Here is a 16,414-nt window from a genome sequence, read left to right as displayed (position 1 = left end):
ATATGCAATACGTGGGTGGAAAAGCTGTCAGCATAGCGGAAAAAAATATTCTGCTGAAACTCAAAACTTTGCAGAAACAGCTGAGTCACCCTTTCGCAGTTAAGGTAGCCTGGGCTTGTTCCCCTCTCCGGTGCCTCTGGATGGTGCCTGGCACACCCCTCCAGCCCCTGCCTGCCATGACTCCAGCACACTTCCAAACAAGCCTCGGAAGGACTAGGCTGATTTCCCTCACACAGTGTCTCTTGTCATCCACGCAGAGGGACGGAGCAAATCCTGAACCTCCTGGAGGCTCAAAACCCCTGGGTGCACGCGGCAGGGCAGGCAGACCCGCACTGGCCAACTCATACACACCAGCTCTGCTCTGGGGTGCAGGACGGCACTCAGCACTATCGCCAGCGTATGATCCCATCGCAGTTCTCAAGGCAAACAACGTTTTCCTGACCTCCTGAGAATTAATGCTTTTTTTATTAAAAAGCACGAACATAGTGTGAGATTGAAAACCCACCTCAAGAGCACAAAGCCAAAGGAGTGAGAGAACAACTTGATAGAAAGTTCTTCTCAAATTAGTCTTCTCCTTTTTATTTTCTTTTCCTCCTTTTGTGTTTTCTTTGGGGTTTTAGGTCTCCTGATTCTCCAGTCAGCATTATTGTTTTGGCTGAGAAGAGGGAGCTGCCTATGAGCCATTTATTAGCACATAAAATTACTGAAATTGCAAAGGTCCAGAAGTCCTAACTGCCAACAGATTATAGACTCTACTAACGCAGTCACATATGAAATCTATAAAGCTCATTTTAAAAGGAACTCTAGCACAGCCTATACATTTTGATCCCCAGAAAATATAATTTGGCTTCAAAATCTTTTGATCCTTTGACCTGCATTTAATCTGAAAGCAAGATTTTCCTGAAAACTTGCAGTTGTGTGTCCAAATCAGAAAAGTCTACGTACACATAAACAACAGCTTAACTTGGATGTGCAGCAATGTGCCAGACTTTCAGCACGTAAGAATAATTTCCCTGCAAACTGCAGCAACAACACATACTCATCCGCTGCACCGTGCGCACACGGCCGTGCAGGCGCTGTCACTGGGAGTCGCAGTTGCAAGGTTGCAGCTGTAAAATGGCAATAGCAGAAGGTAACCTGTGCATTTTAATCCCTGTGACGACAAGCACAGTCTCACTGGCAAACCTTCCGTAAAAGCTTATCTCCTAGTTTCATGTTACGTGCCAGGATAGCTGCTCGCCAATTTAACTTGTACCCCTGTGCTTCCTCCTGCAGTGGGAGCAGATGTTCCATATCGTACATCACCAAAGGCTATCTAGGATGTACACAAACCCCAGATTGAATTGTCCCCTTACTCTGCTCTCCCATCCCACTGGAATTACTGGGAGGGACACTTGTGATGGAAGAAATGCAGGGAAGTGTTCCCCTAAGTTTCAAAATTTTCTGAAACTTTTCTCGTTGTTCTCATATTTCACAAAACCCAGCAGTCCTCCAGCAAGAGCACTTTGCTTTTCACGGGAAATGACTCTGACTGGGGCAAAAATATGCTTTTCCAAATAAACAGATTATGTTATATAGCATGAAAGCTAAAAAAAATAAAGTCACCTCAGCCCGCCTACGCCCTGCCTGCCATCACCCAGCACACACACACACACGTCCAGGATTTGGCTAGATACCATTTCAAGTGCCATGCCCTCCAAGAAGAGACGTCAGACAGCTTATTCTCTCTCAGGCTCTCTCTTTCCTTCTCCTGGGTTCATCTCCTTGAGTATTTGCCCCTAGTCCAGTTAGACTTCATTCAACTTTTGCCACTGGCAGAATCAAACTTGGAGTATCCTCACTTCTGCATCCTGACTGCACCCTTTATTTCTTTTCGCTTCTCTTACTTTCCCTCAGCATCACCCTTCCTTCCGAACACACCGCTCCGTGTCTCCCATGGCCTCGTTTATACTTCCACTCACCGGTGGCTGCTCGCCGCCGGCCTGCAGTGACCTGAGCTGCAGCACTGTGCTGGTGAAGGGAACCCTGCTCATTGTTCACGTTTGGTGCACACGGCAGCACCAGAGACAGCATTGCCAGCCTCATGTTAGAGTCTTGCTGTGCTCATTTGCTCAGCCCTCTCCCTCAGTTAGTGCGGAGCACGGTGCCTGCTGCAGTGCGAACAAGCAGAGCTCGGACACCAGCTGAGCTCCTGTCACCATTGGCTGCATCATTATCATTTGCAAAAGGGAAGAGCGGCCACAGCACTATGCAAACTTTCTCTCTGTACCCAAGAAAGAAAAGGTGGACACAACTCGGTGTCCTTCCACCAGTAATGCCCAGCAAAACCAGGGAAAAGGCACCCGTAACCCGTACTGGGTGTGGAGCAGGCATCTGGCACAGTAGCATGCAAGCCTTTAAAAACCATTTCTCAGTTATAAGCACAAAATGCAAACACCAAAAAATATACCGTTCAGCTGAGCCCCAAATGTTCTCATTGCTTGATACCTTCTCCTACTGGCTACCGAAAGGGGAAGAGCAAATTTTACTTGATTTGAAGAGTATGGGAAAACACGCTTTCTCTCTCAGCCGGTGGCTCATGAGATCTCGCAGGGATAATCCAGGTCACTGACGTGACGCTGAGGAATATCCAGCTACTGAACAACAACGGTCATGACGAACACCAATCGTGTCAAGAAACATCTGTCACTGTTTAAAATTCTGAGGTAATCATCCATATACAAATCAGCTAATAAAAGTTACAGTTATATGACTTATAGCTAAAAAAAATCAGATTTCCTGCACCACTTGGTAATCAAATTACAAAATAAATTATGTGAGCTAAATTAAAAATGTGAGTGACATATTTCACATATTATATAGTGACCTATATATTGTTACGGGCCATGGGGAAATATCCACTTGGAAATCACCTTAGCAAAGGCCACCTTTAAATGGGTTTTATCAACTTGGAATACTTGACGTGATATTTGCAAATGTTATTGCTCACAATGCAAACACCAAGCAGTATACCTAGAGCTTTATTTATTTACATTACCTACATGTTCACTTAAAATCAGAACTTGATGCTTTCATGTGGTAATCATATATTGGCTTTTTCAAATAAATGTTGCCAATAGAGTTATTACATACATTCCTTGTTTGGCAAGCCAAAAAAATACAGTGCTATTCTTAAAACTGTGGTCTAGGGAATCAAATCCTAGTTTTATGGCCATCAATAGCAACCCCCTTTGCCTCCAGAAACAACTGGAATAAGCCAATTCTCTAGCCAATAACAAGATAGGTCAAGAAATTTTTGGTATGAAAACTCTGGCAATCCCATTCTTTTGATATTGAACATGAGTTCCAGTAAACACAGGAGGGTTGCTGACTGGAATGAAGCAAGCAGCACTGGCACATCGCCCTCCGAATTTTATATTATTTTATGAGAAGTCTAAATGCTAATTTGCACAATTATGAATCAACAACAGACACTCATTTCAGCCTGACTCTGTCATCAGGGTTTTAACTGAACTGGCACGTCAATAAAAAAAATGTGAAAATCACTTTTTTAAAAGTTAGCGAATATACTTTCTCAGTCACCAAACTGAACTCGGTTCCACCAAAGCAAATTAGACCCTAACGTATAAATGACAACACAACGAAAGTAAAACGCGTGTGTGACAGATGACTCTAAGCTCATATTTATAATAAAAGCTAGAATGTGTGACACTTGGTGACCCACAGCAGGTCTGGCATTCAGCCCTGGTCTCACAGTTCCTGGTTTGGGTGTACTCACTGGTATTTGCTCGCATCGCCTCCTCTCCCCGAGGGACCTCAGTACAAATCACATGGTGGATCCAACACATATCAGCAGCCTAAGATTTATTCGGTTCTTGAGGCAGATCCACAGCCAGATGCATTAGAAGCTGTGGAGGGAACACCCAGAGTGAGAAAATAGAGGTATGAAAGTTCCCTGTTATTCTTAAAAGCTCTGAACACATTTTCAGGCATTTATTCAGTCAAGTTATTCAGTCAAGTCTTTCCCTGAATCCGATGGGATTTTGCTAGAGAAAGTGGTTTGAATGCCTGAAGTGGGGTTAAGTCCTTTATTTATTTTAAATGCAAGTAATTAGAAATCACAAAACGGTGCTCAGAAAAGGTGCTGTGCTAATCCCTCTCCACCACCACTCGCTACTCAGTGGAGCTGCATGCGGAAAAGCATCTCGCTGCCTGCTACTGAACAGCCTTGCATTTTGAAGGAGGAGACGAGGCATCAAACTACTGAAGGAAGAGGAAATGCTGAAAACTAGGGGAGGTCTCATATCTCTCTGTGGACCAGGAACTGCTCTTGAAGTATGTTTCCCTGCTGCACAGAAAATAGAGTCAGGCCAGGTAACCAGAGCCAGCTTCCACCGCGTGGGCCCAATCCTGTTCCCACCGAAGTCAGTGGCAGAGCTCCAACCTGTTTAATGGGAACGGCAACAAGCTTTCTATCTACTTCATATAAATGGCGATACACATCTCCTCTTTGACATATTTTGGGCTCAAAGCCATTGGCTGACACTTGTTTGGTTCTCTGCACGTATGTGACTCATGGGATAATATAATGCCTGATTTCCATTCTGCCAGACCTGTCTTTCTCCGCGGTTAACTATTAATTTCAGAGGCAAGATGCAATACTGCAGTAAAATAGGATGGTGTTAAACTAAGAAAATTGCACTTAAATATTTAGAGTAAATGAATCAGATTCCCTTTTGTGAGGATTCCCTTCCAATTAAAGAGGTACACCCATGTAGTCCTCAAGACATCAGCCCATTGCTCCCACATAGAGAGGGAGTTTGTGGACATCTCTAGTGAAGTACTTGGCAGGCAAGGGAGTGTAAACACGCTGCCTTTGCCCCGCCAGGACAGCTTGGAGAGAAACCTGATAATGGAAATTACACACACAAAAAAAAGTATCTGTATTCCAGAGAGCTGACTTTTGTTTCAGGCTACCTACACAGAGCCAAGTTACTCTGGATATACAGGTACTCAGTAAACTGTGAGCACAGGCTGAGAAAGGTGGAAACTCTTCAGGATAAGGGCTGACTTTCTCTCTTTGGATCCACAGCCTAAGTTTGACATAGTAAGTAGAACCATAAAAAAAAAATTATTAACAATATAATCTGGTCTGGAAGGAAGTATCTCTGCAGACATTCTGATTCTTCTGAAGTTTCTTGTGATATGCTTATCATTACTAAGTACTGTCTCGGCTTAAAAAAGCAGTTACCTCAGATACGATACAGCAAATCAAACTGAAACACAGGTATTTCCATGCAAGGTGTGCGTTTGTATGTGATTTCCTTTGTATAAACAAGATTACATTACTGGGGAAGAGAGAGACGTCCAGAAGCAGATAGGTCAGCATGTAAAACATTATTTTTCACCTAATCTATGACACCAAGAGAGGGTGGTGGGCCTGTTCCTCCACCCTTTCCTCAGACATTTGCCATTCTTTTCACCACGGAACTGGGTCAAATCCAATTCACCCAGTAAGGACAAAGCACTGAGAAGCACTTGCTTTCTCCTAACAGCATCTTCCACCTCTTTCAGTGCGGAAATTCATGTCGAATGCTCCAAAAACTGTTCCTTCCCTCCACCCTCTGACAGAAGCCAATGAGGCCGACTCCTCAGGGGCAATTTTGCCTGTCGCATCGGGGAAAAAAATACCATCACTGAGCAATCCTGATGCTCCTTTGCCACCCCTGACCCGCTGCAGGACTCCGCCGCGACTGCGAGCAACCTCTCAACTCTGTACCCAGCGCTCACAGACAACTGCTCCCTTCCTCCCCAACAAGCCATGACTCGCTCGGCCTTTCAGTCGCTGCCCACCCCCATGTCTCACCCCCTCCGTGTCCCCAGCCCTGCGTCTGGGCCTGGCGAGGGTGGAGAAGGAAGAGCTGCCCAGCCACCCTTGCAGAGCAGGGCAGGCAGAGGCTGGTGGTAAAAGGAACAGGCTTGGTGGGAACCTTTCAAAAAGCCACCCCGCGGTCGCGAAGACAAATGCTGCTGAGGATCTACACACCCACAGCACCCTGCCCAGAGCTGGGGCTGCTCGAGCCCTCGCCCGAGCCAGGATAAACAGCCGCAGTGTGGGCTGCGTGTGTGCGGGGAGGCGTGGGGGAACCGCACTGCGAAGCCAGCCCCGCCACGCTTACCTGTGCGTCCCCGGCACCCGCAGCAGCACAGCCTCCCCTGCCAGCCCCTCCGGCAGCACCAGCAAGGGCTGGCAGCCCATTTCACAGCAGCGTGCTGGGAGAGATGGTCCCCAGAGGTCCCTTCCAGCTCTCCTGTGCTGCTTGGAGTAGTGCATAAAAGTCCTTCACAGCGCCCAGCGCGTACAGGGCCCACATGCCGAAACAGGCCGGGCACGGGGCACAAATGTGACCGAGGCGCTGCAGCGCGGCTCGCTTTGCCTCTACTGCTCGGGCAACCAGCCCTCAACTTGCCGCCCTGAGAACGTTTTTCACCTGGGCAAGGACTTAGGGACTTGGAGGCTCAGCTGTGCGCCGGGGGAAGGGCTGAGGGGAAGAGAAAACGCAGAGCTGCAGCTGGGAGGGCTGGAAAGGGGCTGCCAGAGCAAAACACGGGCTGCAGAAAGCACAGAGGCTACAAAGAGAGCTGTGCTGCTAGAACTTTGTTCAGGACGTGGCTGGGGGCCTTGTCGAAGGCTCAGCCCACAGCTAGAGACTAGGGGACGCTGCTCGCTTTGGCACCGCGTTTAAGGCAAGTGTCTCTAAACTCTATTCTGCTATCAATAATTTACCTTTCATACTATCCCAGGGCATGCTGTGTTTATACAACTATTGAAACACCTGTGTGGTAGATCGGTGATCTTAATTTTGAATCACAGAATGGTTGATTCTTCTGCCACTGAAGGAAGACTTGTTTAATCTACAGTTCATTTAAATTAATGGAAAAATCTGCTTTGTCTGAGGCCATAAATGATTTGCTGAAACTACACACACACACACACACACAGAGTGAGTCACAGCTCAGAACATAACTCAAACGACCAGGACTGTATTCCCATGCTCTAACCACTAGATTACAGTCCCTCCCACATATACCCTGCAATAATCTTTGCTCAAATGATAACAGCATTTCCCCACTTTACACGTTAGACGGCATTACTCAGTTAGGCACATCATACCTGACAGAAGAGCAGCTCCGCAGGGCTGGGGGAGGAAGGAAGCACAAGTAAAAGTCATTATTTTTGCCTGACACCACTAGCACTTAACTCTTCCCTTGGAAAATTACCAGCTCAAAATTCCCCCATTTACACCTAACTGAGAAATAAAAACCTTTACCCTTCTGTTACTGAAAGGGGAAAGCTGAGAGGGGCTCTTTATCAGGGACTGCAGGGACAGGAGGAGGGGGAACGGTTTGAATTGAAAGAGGGGATATTTAGTACAAAGAAATGTTTTGCTGTGAGGGTGGGGAGGCCCTGGCCCAGGTTGCCCAGAGCAGGGGTGGCTGCCCCATCCCTGGAGGTGTTCCAGGCCAGGTTGGATGGGGCTTGGAGTCCCTGATCCAGTGGGAGGTGTCCCTGCCCACAGCAGAGGGGGAGGAACTGGATGGGCTTCAAGGTCCCTTCCCAATCAAACCATTCCACGAGCCACACTTACCTCTTACCCACCCCAAGTAGTGAGTGCTCGCAGACCAGCTATCCCCGTGGATTTTGGAGAAGCAGCCTTACCTTTCTTCACCCTTGCAGAAAGGGATGAACCCCACCTGGAGGAGGCAAAGCCCCTCAGCCCCAAGCTACATCTCGTGGCAGGGTGGCTGCCAGCCCAGGGCACCAAGCGGGACTCACACGGTGCTTGGGGAGCCCTGGGGAGGGAGGACACAGCCTGGGCACCTCTGGCTCAGGCACTTGTGGCTCCAAATCTCTCTGTGGGGCGTCTAATGCCTGTTGATGTGCCAGCTGGGTGAGTTCAGCATTCCCAGCTGGATCACCCTCCCTGGGACGAGGCAGACGCAGGTGCTGCTGAGGGCGATGAGATGAGGGGCAGCTTTTTCCTCACAGGCTTGAGGCAGCCAGGTGCGAAGCCCTGGTGGAGAGGAGGGTGTAAATTGCTCCTGAGGAGATTACTATTGGACTCCAGAAGGAAATTTTTCCCCATGAGAACAGTTAAGCATTGGAATAATTTCCCCAGGGAAGCAGTGGACTCCTCTACAGCTCACACAGTGCTGGGCCATCTCATTTAAGTGATTTATCACCCAAAAAGCCTGGACCAGGTGATCCTGGAGGTCCCTTCCAACCTGGCTTCTGTGACTCTCTGAGGAACGGGCGGGACAGCACCAGTAGCTCTGGGTGGTTGCAGGTCTGGGACGGAGCCTCCCCTGCTCCCCCCAAGTCTGAGCCCTTGCCTTCCTCATCCCTCTCATCCCTCCTTCCAGCAGTCCTGGGCAGGCGGAGCAGGGGTGCAGCAAGGGGTGACTCACAGGCACACAGCTGGCACCACCAGCAGTTAGGAAATTGCCCTTCTCTTAAAGGCAACCAGGTATTTATTTATCTCTTTGGGGCAAAACCCAGGGAACTGGGCTCCTGTTTGCTCTGCAGGCCTGGCAGGGGATGCAGGTGCCGGCGGAGAGTGGGACACATCATCTGGAGAAAATGGATGGCTTCCACCCTTCTGCTATGGAATAAGGACTGGAAACACACAGCAAAGGGGGCAGTTACGGTAGAATATATGCTGTTTATTTATGAAGGTAACCAGGACTTTGGACAAACTTTATATGCAGTTCTCCCCCCGCCCCCCAATTAAAAAACCCCACTGATGTGTGTGCATATACATACATGTATACATACCCAGACACGCACCCCGCACACGCAGACACAGGCTTTCAAACAGCTTCACCTCTCCACCTCGACCTCCTCTCCCGTCACAACTCTTCCAACCAGACGAATTCTTCTGCAGCTACGACACAAGGAAGAAACACTCTGCACGCCTACCCGCGCTCCCTGGAAGGGGGCCTGTTTGTTTGTTTGTTTTTCTCTCACCCCGGGAGAAGCTCCAGAGTCCAAAGGTGCTGCGGGCTCCTCGCCCCAGCGCGGGCGTCCGGCAGCCCCGTGGCCCTGCTTGGGGTTGGGAGGCAGCGGCCAGCCCTGGGCACCACGAGGAAGCCAACACACACTCACACTCACCCACACAAATAATAAAATAACGTTGCAGCACAAGGGCATAGTCTCTGTCACCAGATAAGAAAGTCGTGTGATGGCAAAGATCAAAGTAATGCAATAAAAATAAAGTGTAGCTAGTATACACAGAAAGGCTTTCACATTACATGAGGCACAGCTTGGGCAGACAGGGACGTGGAAACGAGCTGACTGTCCTGGAATAAAGCAAAATACACTGGAAGTTCATAGTAAATACCCGCATCGATAGGTATTTATTCATTTGTGCTTCGCCACGTCGTGACATACAGTACAAGACACTGTTGCTCTTCCTTTTGATGGAGGGAGCTCGCCACCCTCCCTCGCGAGTCCCAGGCTGTCCGTGTGTCCAGCAGGGCAGGAACAGGGCTCAGCGGAGGCCGCCCGGCCAGGCTGGGACAGTCCTGGCAGCAGTCCGGCAGCTGCCCCGTGCCTCGGAGCTCTTGCAGGCGTCTGGCGCCGCACGCCTCGGCCTCGAGCCCCCGTCTCCTTGCCAGTCTCCCCACAGCCGCGCTGCAGGCCATCGGCGGGTCAGACATCCCATCCTGCACACCCACACGTCCATCGCCCCTTTCGCCTCACGCCCTGCCAGGCTGGAGGGAACAGAGAGCCCCAGAGCTCCCGCAGCCAGCTTTTAAGGCACATCTGGATGGCCGTCCGTGATTTATTACTATTATTATTATTATTGTTATTTACCCTGTGTAGACACGTGGGCTTTTGAGTTTCCTCCTTCCCCTCGCCTCTCTCCTTAAAAAAACCCACCGCGCTCTCAGCTTATTCGTGCGTCATCCCTAAGGCACAAACCTCTCAACACTACAGCTGCCCGGCTTCTCGCATCGGTCGTTAATCGTCGAAAAAGCCAAACGAACGGAACGAAACCGAACCCAACCAAGAGAAAAGGAAAGGGCTGGAGCCACCGTGCTCCCCGGCCCGGGCCGGGGGCGAGGGCGCCGGGGGCGGGCGGGGAGCGTCCCCGCCGGGCTAAGCGCAGCTGCCCATGGCCTTGACCAGCGAGCTCTCGGGCAGCTGCCTGAAGATGCCGCGCAGAGTCTCGAGCTCGCGGGTGAGCTGCTCCACCCGCTTGCGCAGCCGCTCGTTGTCGGTGGTGAGCTCCAGCACCTTCTGCTGCGTCTCCACGTTGCGCTGCTTCGCCTTGTCCCGGCTCTTGCGCACCGCGATGTTGTTCCTCTCGCGGCGCACCCGGTACTCGTTGCTGTTCTTGTCCACCGCCTTCTTGGCTTTGCCGCGGTGGTCGGCCGGCAGCAGCTTGAGGCCGCCGGGCGGCGGGTGGTGCGGGCTGGGCACGGGCGTGGGGGGCGGCGTGGGGTGGCCGGGCTGGAGGTGCACGGCGGTCTGCGCGCAGTGCGCGATCTGGTACTGCAGGTGGGACGGGTGGTGGTGGTGGTGATGCTGCTGCTGCGGAGCGTGGTAAAGCGCCGACAGCGCGGCCGACTTGACCGCCGCCTCCTCGTCCTCGCGGGGCTCCTGCTTGATGACCAGCGGCCGCAGCCCCGGCGCGGCGATGCGCTCGTAGAGGGGGTCGAGCTTGCCGTCCATGTAGCCGGGCACGCAGCCGAAGAGCGGCTGCGGCGGGGGCTGCGCGGGGTGCCCCGGGGCCGAGGCGGCGGCGCCCGCCCCGTGCATGCCGTGGAAATCGAAATCCCCGGCCAGCGCCGCCTTGGCTTTCTCCTGCTGCTTGCTGTGCTGGAACAGGTCGGCCAGGAACTCGTCGTTGAAGGCGGCGGGGTCGATGTAGGCGCTGATGTCGATGGAGTTCTCGTTGTCGCAGATGTCGCCGAGCTCGGCGCCGCCCGCGGCAGGTGCCGCCGCCGAGGGAGCCTCTCTGTAGCCGTAGGCGCCGCCGGGAAGGGGAGTCTGGAGCTGGTGGTGCTGCCCGCTGCTCATCGGGGGCCGGGAATCGACCTCGTAGAAGTTGGCTTGCTCCATGAAGCACCTACAGTCTGCCGGGCATGGTGAAGGGCTCCCGCGATCCAGGGTTCGGGCCGGGCGGCGGCAGCCCCGGAGGCTGCTTCCCTGTCCCCCGCCCGTCCCTGCCCGGCCCCGCTCGCCGCCCGCTGCCCCGTCCTAGTGGGCTGCCTGCCTCCCGCCAGCCCTACTTATACCCGCCCGCCGCGGGGCCGGGGATCGCCCTCTAGTGCCCGGCCTCCTGCTGGGAACCTTTGACCGCCGCGCGGGGCAGGGCCGCCCTCCTGCCCTCCTCTCCTTCTTCCTTCCTTCCCTCCTTCTTTCCTTCCCTCTTTTCCCCCTTCCCTCCTTTCCTTTTTTTTCCTATTCCCCCCTTCCCTCTTTCCCCCCTTTCCCTCTTTTCCTTCCCCGCTTCCCCCGTCCCCCGCGGCTCGAGGAGGCTCCGCGCTGACCGGCGCGAGGAGGTTTCCCCGGCCCCGCGCCCCCCCGGCTGCTCCCCGCTCTCAGAGTTCGGCGGCACTCGCGAATATTCGCCCTCGCCGCTTCACCGGCCGTGGCCACCAGCCGAGCGAGCGGGGCGAGCAGCCCGGTCCCGGAGGAGCCGCCGGGACGGAGCAGCCGGGACGGAGCAGCCGGGACGGAGCAGCCCGATCCCGGAGGAGCAGCCCCGCTGGGATGGAGCAGCCCGATCCCGGAGGAGCAGCCCGATCCCGGAGGAGCAGCCCCGCCGGGATGGAGCAGCCCGATCCCGGAGGAGCAGCCGGGACGGAGCAGCCCGATCCCGGAGGAGCAGCCCGATCCCGGAGGAGCAGCCGGGATGGAGCAGCCCGATCCCGGAGGAGCAGCCCTGCCGGGACGGAGCGGGCACATTTAAGCAGGGCTCTCCCACCACGCGCGATCGGCAGCCCCAGCGCCGACACGCTCCCGGTTTTTCCCGGGATAACGCGGTGGGAACCCGGGCGTGCACTCCTGGAGCCGCCGCCTGCCTTGCCGGCCTCCCTGCTCTCCCGCGGGCTCCGGGAAAAGGAACGGCTATTCCCAGGCGGCGGCACTGGAGAGCGGGGAACGTCCTTCCAGCAGCTCCGGGGTGAACCCGGCTCCCCAGCAGCCCCCGTTTGCAGAGGGTGAGGGCGCAGAGGATTCCCTCCCGCTGTGGAGCTCACGCGTCGCCTCCCCACTGCACCTTAGGAAGCCCCCCCGGCACCTCGCACTGCTGGTCCGCACGGTCCCTTTTAAAGTGGCAAAGAGAAGGGACGCGTCAAGGCCATCGGAGCAGGCACAGGCCTCAAATTGCTACAGGAAGGTTTGCAGAGACAAAAATTCAACCATAGCGAGGGCTGGGAAAAAGAATTCCTGTAAGCCTTAGTCCTGGGTGTTCTAGCAAACCAGAAACTCACAACAGTAAATTCACTGCTCAGAAAGGGCTTGACAGATTCTTTGCAATTAAAAATAATTGACAAAGTTTTAAACGGGAAATAAAATTACACTGTGTCAGGAATCATGCTTTCATATCACACAACGCACACACAAACCTGTTTCATGAGCAAAAGCAAAGAGTCCGTTCTCTTTTGCACTCTAGTACCCTCTTGGGAGAAAGGACTCTTTAATTACAGCAGGGAAACACATTCATTTACAACTCTAGAATGTACTCTTTACCTGCCGCTATCAACAGGAAGAAAAATCAGTCCTAAATTATTTTTATCTCCAGTCAGTGTTTTCTAAAAAGGTAGGAGCTGGCTTTGGCACAGCAGTGCCTCGCAGGGCGCTTTCAGTGGCCCACGGGGACACGTAGCACCGTCTAAACAGCCCCACACCAGTGAGAACAACTCTGAACAGAGTCACGATGCAGAGAAAAGCCTGAAGCCTGAGACAGAAGCGAGTTCTGGAGGCTTCAGAGTGGAGAGTAAAACATCCCTGATTGCACCCAACTGTTTGGATTCTGCTTGTTCTACTCAAGGGAACCCATTCCAAGAAAAGGGGCAAACCCAGAGCTGGACTTTTTGCCTGCTTGGAGAAATATCATCTGGAATAGTAGCTGGCGAGTGGTTTATACTTGGAGCTTTCTAAGGGCCTCATCCAGCTCTGGAGCTGGCAAAACCAGGAGTAGGCCGTACACATTTAAAATAAAAGGTCAGTGCTGCATGAAAGGGCAGAAGCCTATAACTCAGTTTGTAATTTAATAACAATACCTACGCCTCTGTAGTCTTAAAACATTCTCACAATTTATAATCATTCTGAAATTAAGGCCTAACCACATATTAAAAGAAATTCAAAGTAAATCAGAAAGTTTAGGATCAGATTCCATTCCTAATTACTGTAATTAACGAACAAGTCCCCACAATTTAAGGACTGGTTTGCTCGGTATTTTTTTTTATATAGACCCCTTTTATCTAAGTTAAGAACTTTTAAATAATCTCTTTTTACACAAAAACATAAATTCCTGTTCAAATTGTTTTAACATGGTATAAACCGAGGTTCCCAGACACAGGCAAATAAGACAATTCTTTGTCTTTTTATTGCCCCTCCTTCTCTGAAGGCAAATAAAACATTGAGAAGCTGATCATCCCTCACTTGAGCACAACTGCGTATTTCCATGTTCACACCAACAGTGACTGCTACCAAGTATTTCACATCTAATGTCAAGAGAAAACTTTTGTTCTCATTGCTTCAGTTCTATGTGTCAGGGAGTGAATTTAACTACAAGAGAGAGGAAGGATGTGTTGCACGCTATGGATCCCTGAAGCAGCACTGTCAACTCTTGAGGGTGCTGTTCTCCATCTCAAAGCAGATCTCGACACCAAGAAGCTAAGGGAGGACTGGAGAAGTGCTTGACAATGCTAAACAGCACCAAAAGTACAATAATTGTCAGCTGTGCTGGTGCCGGCTAGCAGGGAAGGAAACTGAATAGCAAAACATAATCGTGGATTATGTTTTTATGGATTATGGAAATAGCCACTTTATATAAATGAATTTTGTGACTGTTAAGAGCTTTTGATCGCACAGGAATGCTGAAGTGTCTTCATTTCCCCTTGGTTCCTGTGTTGTTCTCAGACCCTTGACTACCACAGGCTGCGAAGGGGCTCCCTGGCTATGAGATCCAGGCTGGCTTTGAGGCTGTGTGGGCAGCGCAGCACTCTGCTTCCCGATCCAACCGTTCAGAACATGTCATGTGCCTACCGCCTTCTGCCCCCCCGTTAAGAATCAGAAAGCTGTTACACATTTATTTTACTACCTTGTTATTCTATTGCTACCGACGACGTCCTGTCTGCACGCAAACCTTGTTGGGGAGAATGCCGGCATGGCCCAACCTCTCCTCTCTCCCGCCCGCAGAAGGGGGGGACGTTGAGAAGACACCGACGGGGCCAGGGCAGGGATGGGCGCTAGGGACAGCACAGCTGTCCTGGGGTGACAAGGGGACACTGTCCTCAGCTGGGCATAGTGCTGTGCCCCGTGTCTTCAGGGTCTCTATGACCATGTCCTCCATCCCTGCTGTCCTTGTGCTCTGCTGATTTCTGGCTCCTCTCCCAAGAGCTCACTCCTCTGCAGTTACCAAGACGGCTGACTGGGGGCATCTTTTCACTTCCATTTGCCTAATTACTGCTCACCTCCATGCAAATGGCGCTCATAACCCAATCAGTTTCCAACTTGTCACCTGCAATCATGTACGATCAGTCTGTGCTGCTTTAAGTGGTTTATCCATTCACAATTTTTGCATGGTAACAAGCCATTACACACACAGTTCCTCTCTCACTGACCATATTCATAGCACCCAGAATATTCCAAATGCTTTTCAGATACAGGATTAAATTCTGTTACAAAAACAAACACTTGAAATACCACAACAAAAGGATGTGCTGTTCACCTCTTACCATACCGTTTCTTCTGCAGTATTAGGCCACCACCTTTGCCTCAAGACTTCCCCGATCATGTTTACAGTTCTCCTACTGGTATGCACCCATTATCCCTTTGGCCTATCCACAAATCATCCCTTCTCTCTCTAGTCTTTTACCTCAGACTAAACAATAACCTCCCTTCTTTCACGCCTGAATTTACTTTCCAGTCTTCTACCTTACCAGCTTCGGTGGTTTCTCTCATCATGAATAGCTCACAATCTTTAATTCATTCACGCTTATATCCCCCTGGGAGGTGGAGCAGTGTCGTTACTCTCTATTTCACAGCTAGGGAGGCGACAGATGGAATGACTTGCCAAGGCCACACAAGAAATAAATAACAAAGCAGAGAATTTAATCTCTCCTATGTCCTGTGGTAATATCACAACCAATGAGCATGCAAAACTACTTCCCTACAAATGAAACACTTTATTTTTCATACACTTCCTTGCTATTTTTATCTTCTTTTTTTTAATGGAAAAGTTAAGTTATATCTTGAAATAAATTTATTCCATTATATAACTGCCAAGATAATGTTATTCTTTTCCTTTTTTGATTTTTGCCATTATATCCTTAAGGGAGCCTATAGGAAATACAGATTTATTTTTTTTTTCTAGATTCTATCCCTAGTCTATTGAATTGAAGACTCTTACTGATCCGAGTAGGAACTGGTGCAGCCCCTTAGCTGGCATAGAATTTATGCAGCATAATAATAATAGGGCAGAATTTCCTGACTCTCCTAAGACTAACCACTGTCCAGGGATGAGACTTAAGAGGCAGCTCCCACTGACAACCTGGCACGTGGTGCCGATGTTCCCAGCTGCAGCACGTTGACCCTGCTGCAGTGACTTCCCTTCAAGGCTGACTATGCAGCATCCTGGGGCAGCACCAGCTCTTCCACGGCCACCGGCAGTGATGGCAGATTCGGACTTGATTCCCTGCAGGAATTCCAAAGGTCACTCGAGAACCTCCAGCAAAAGGACCCAGCACTGCTACCTGCTGAGATAACGCCTATTCGGCTTCCTAAGCCTTTGTAGAAAGAGAGGCTGCACACACGGTGACATTCAGCATAAAAATAAGGAGACATCACTCACTGCCGAAGGAGCTTCACAAGACCTTTGCATTTACGTTTTATGCTTTAAGTAAAACAAGTCTTTATCTTAAGGGCAGTAAGAGTGAATCACAAACCAGGTGAGTCTAATGATCAGTAGGTGTTCCCTGAAAGGATCACTGTCCCATTAACACCTAGAAACTAAAGTTGGGAGGTTACAAGGACAAAGGGTTTTAGAGGAAACAGGACTTGCTAGCTCAAACTGTGATACTTGAAACAAACTATTTCTCATCCTTAGTTTTTAAAGGCAGCTGACAGTTGAGCTGCTGAATGCTTTAAATATATATTATCAGAATTCCTATGAAT

The 16,414-nt window shown here is 50.8% G+C and overlaps 1 protein-coding gene across 1 annotated transcript; it reads right to left on the bottom strand.

The window, feature by feature from the left end:
* Positions 1-8,703: 8,703 nt before the first annotated feature.
* CEBPA (CCAAT enhancer binding protein alpha) lies at positions 8,704-11,279 on the bottom strand. The gene has a single exon (XM_069868549.1). The coding sequence runs from the start codon at positions 11,126-11,128 to the stop codon at positions 10,163-10,165; it is 966 nt and encodes a 321-aa protein (XP_069724650.1). The 5' UTR covers positions 11,129-11,279; the 3' UTR covers positions 8,704-10,162.
* Between the last annotated feature and the right edge of the window lie 5,135 nt (positions 11,280-16,414).

The sequence above is a fragment of the Phaenicophaeus curvirostris genome, chromosome 14 (assembly GCF_032191515.1).
Source record: "Phaenicophaeus curvirostris isolate KB17595 chromosome 14, BPBGC_Pcur_1.0, whole genome shotgun sequence".
NCBI classification, from domain to species: domain Eukaryota; kingdom Metazoa; phylum Chordata; class Aves; order Cuculiformes; family Cuculidae; genus Phaenicophaeus; species Phaenicophaeus curvirostris.
The sequence above is the reverse complement of the archived record's forward strand: the minus strand, read 5'-3'. Positions and strand labels throughout refer to the sequence as shown.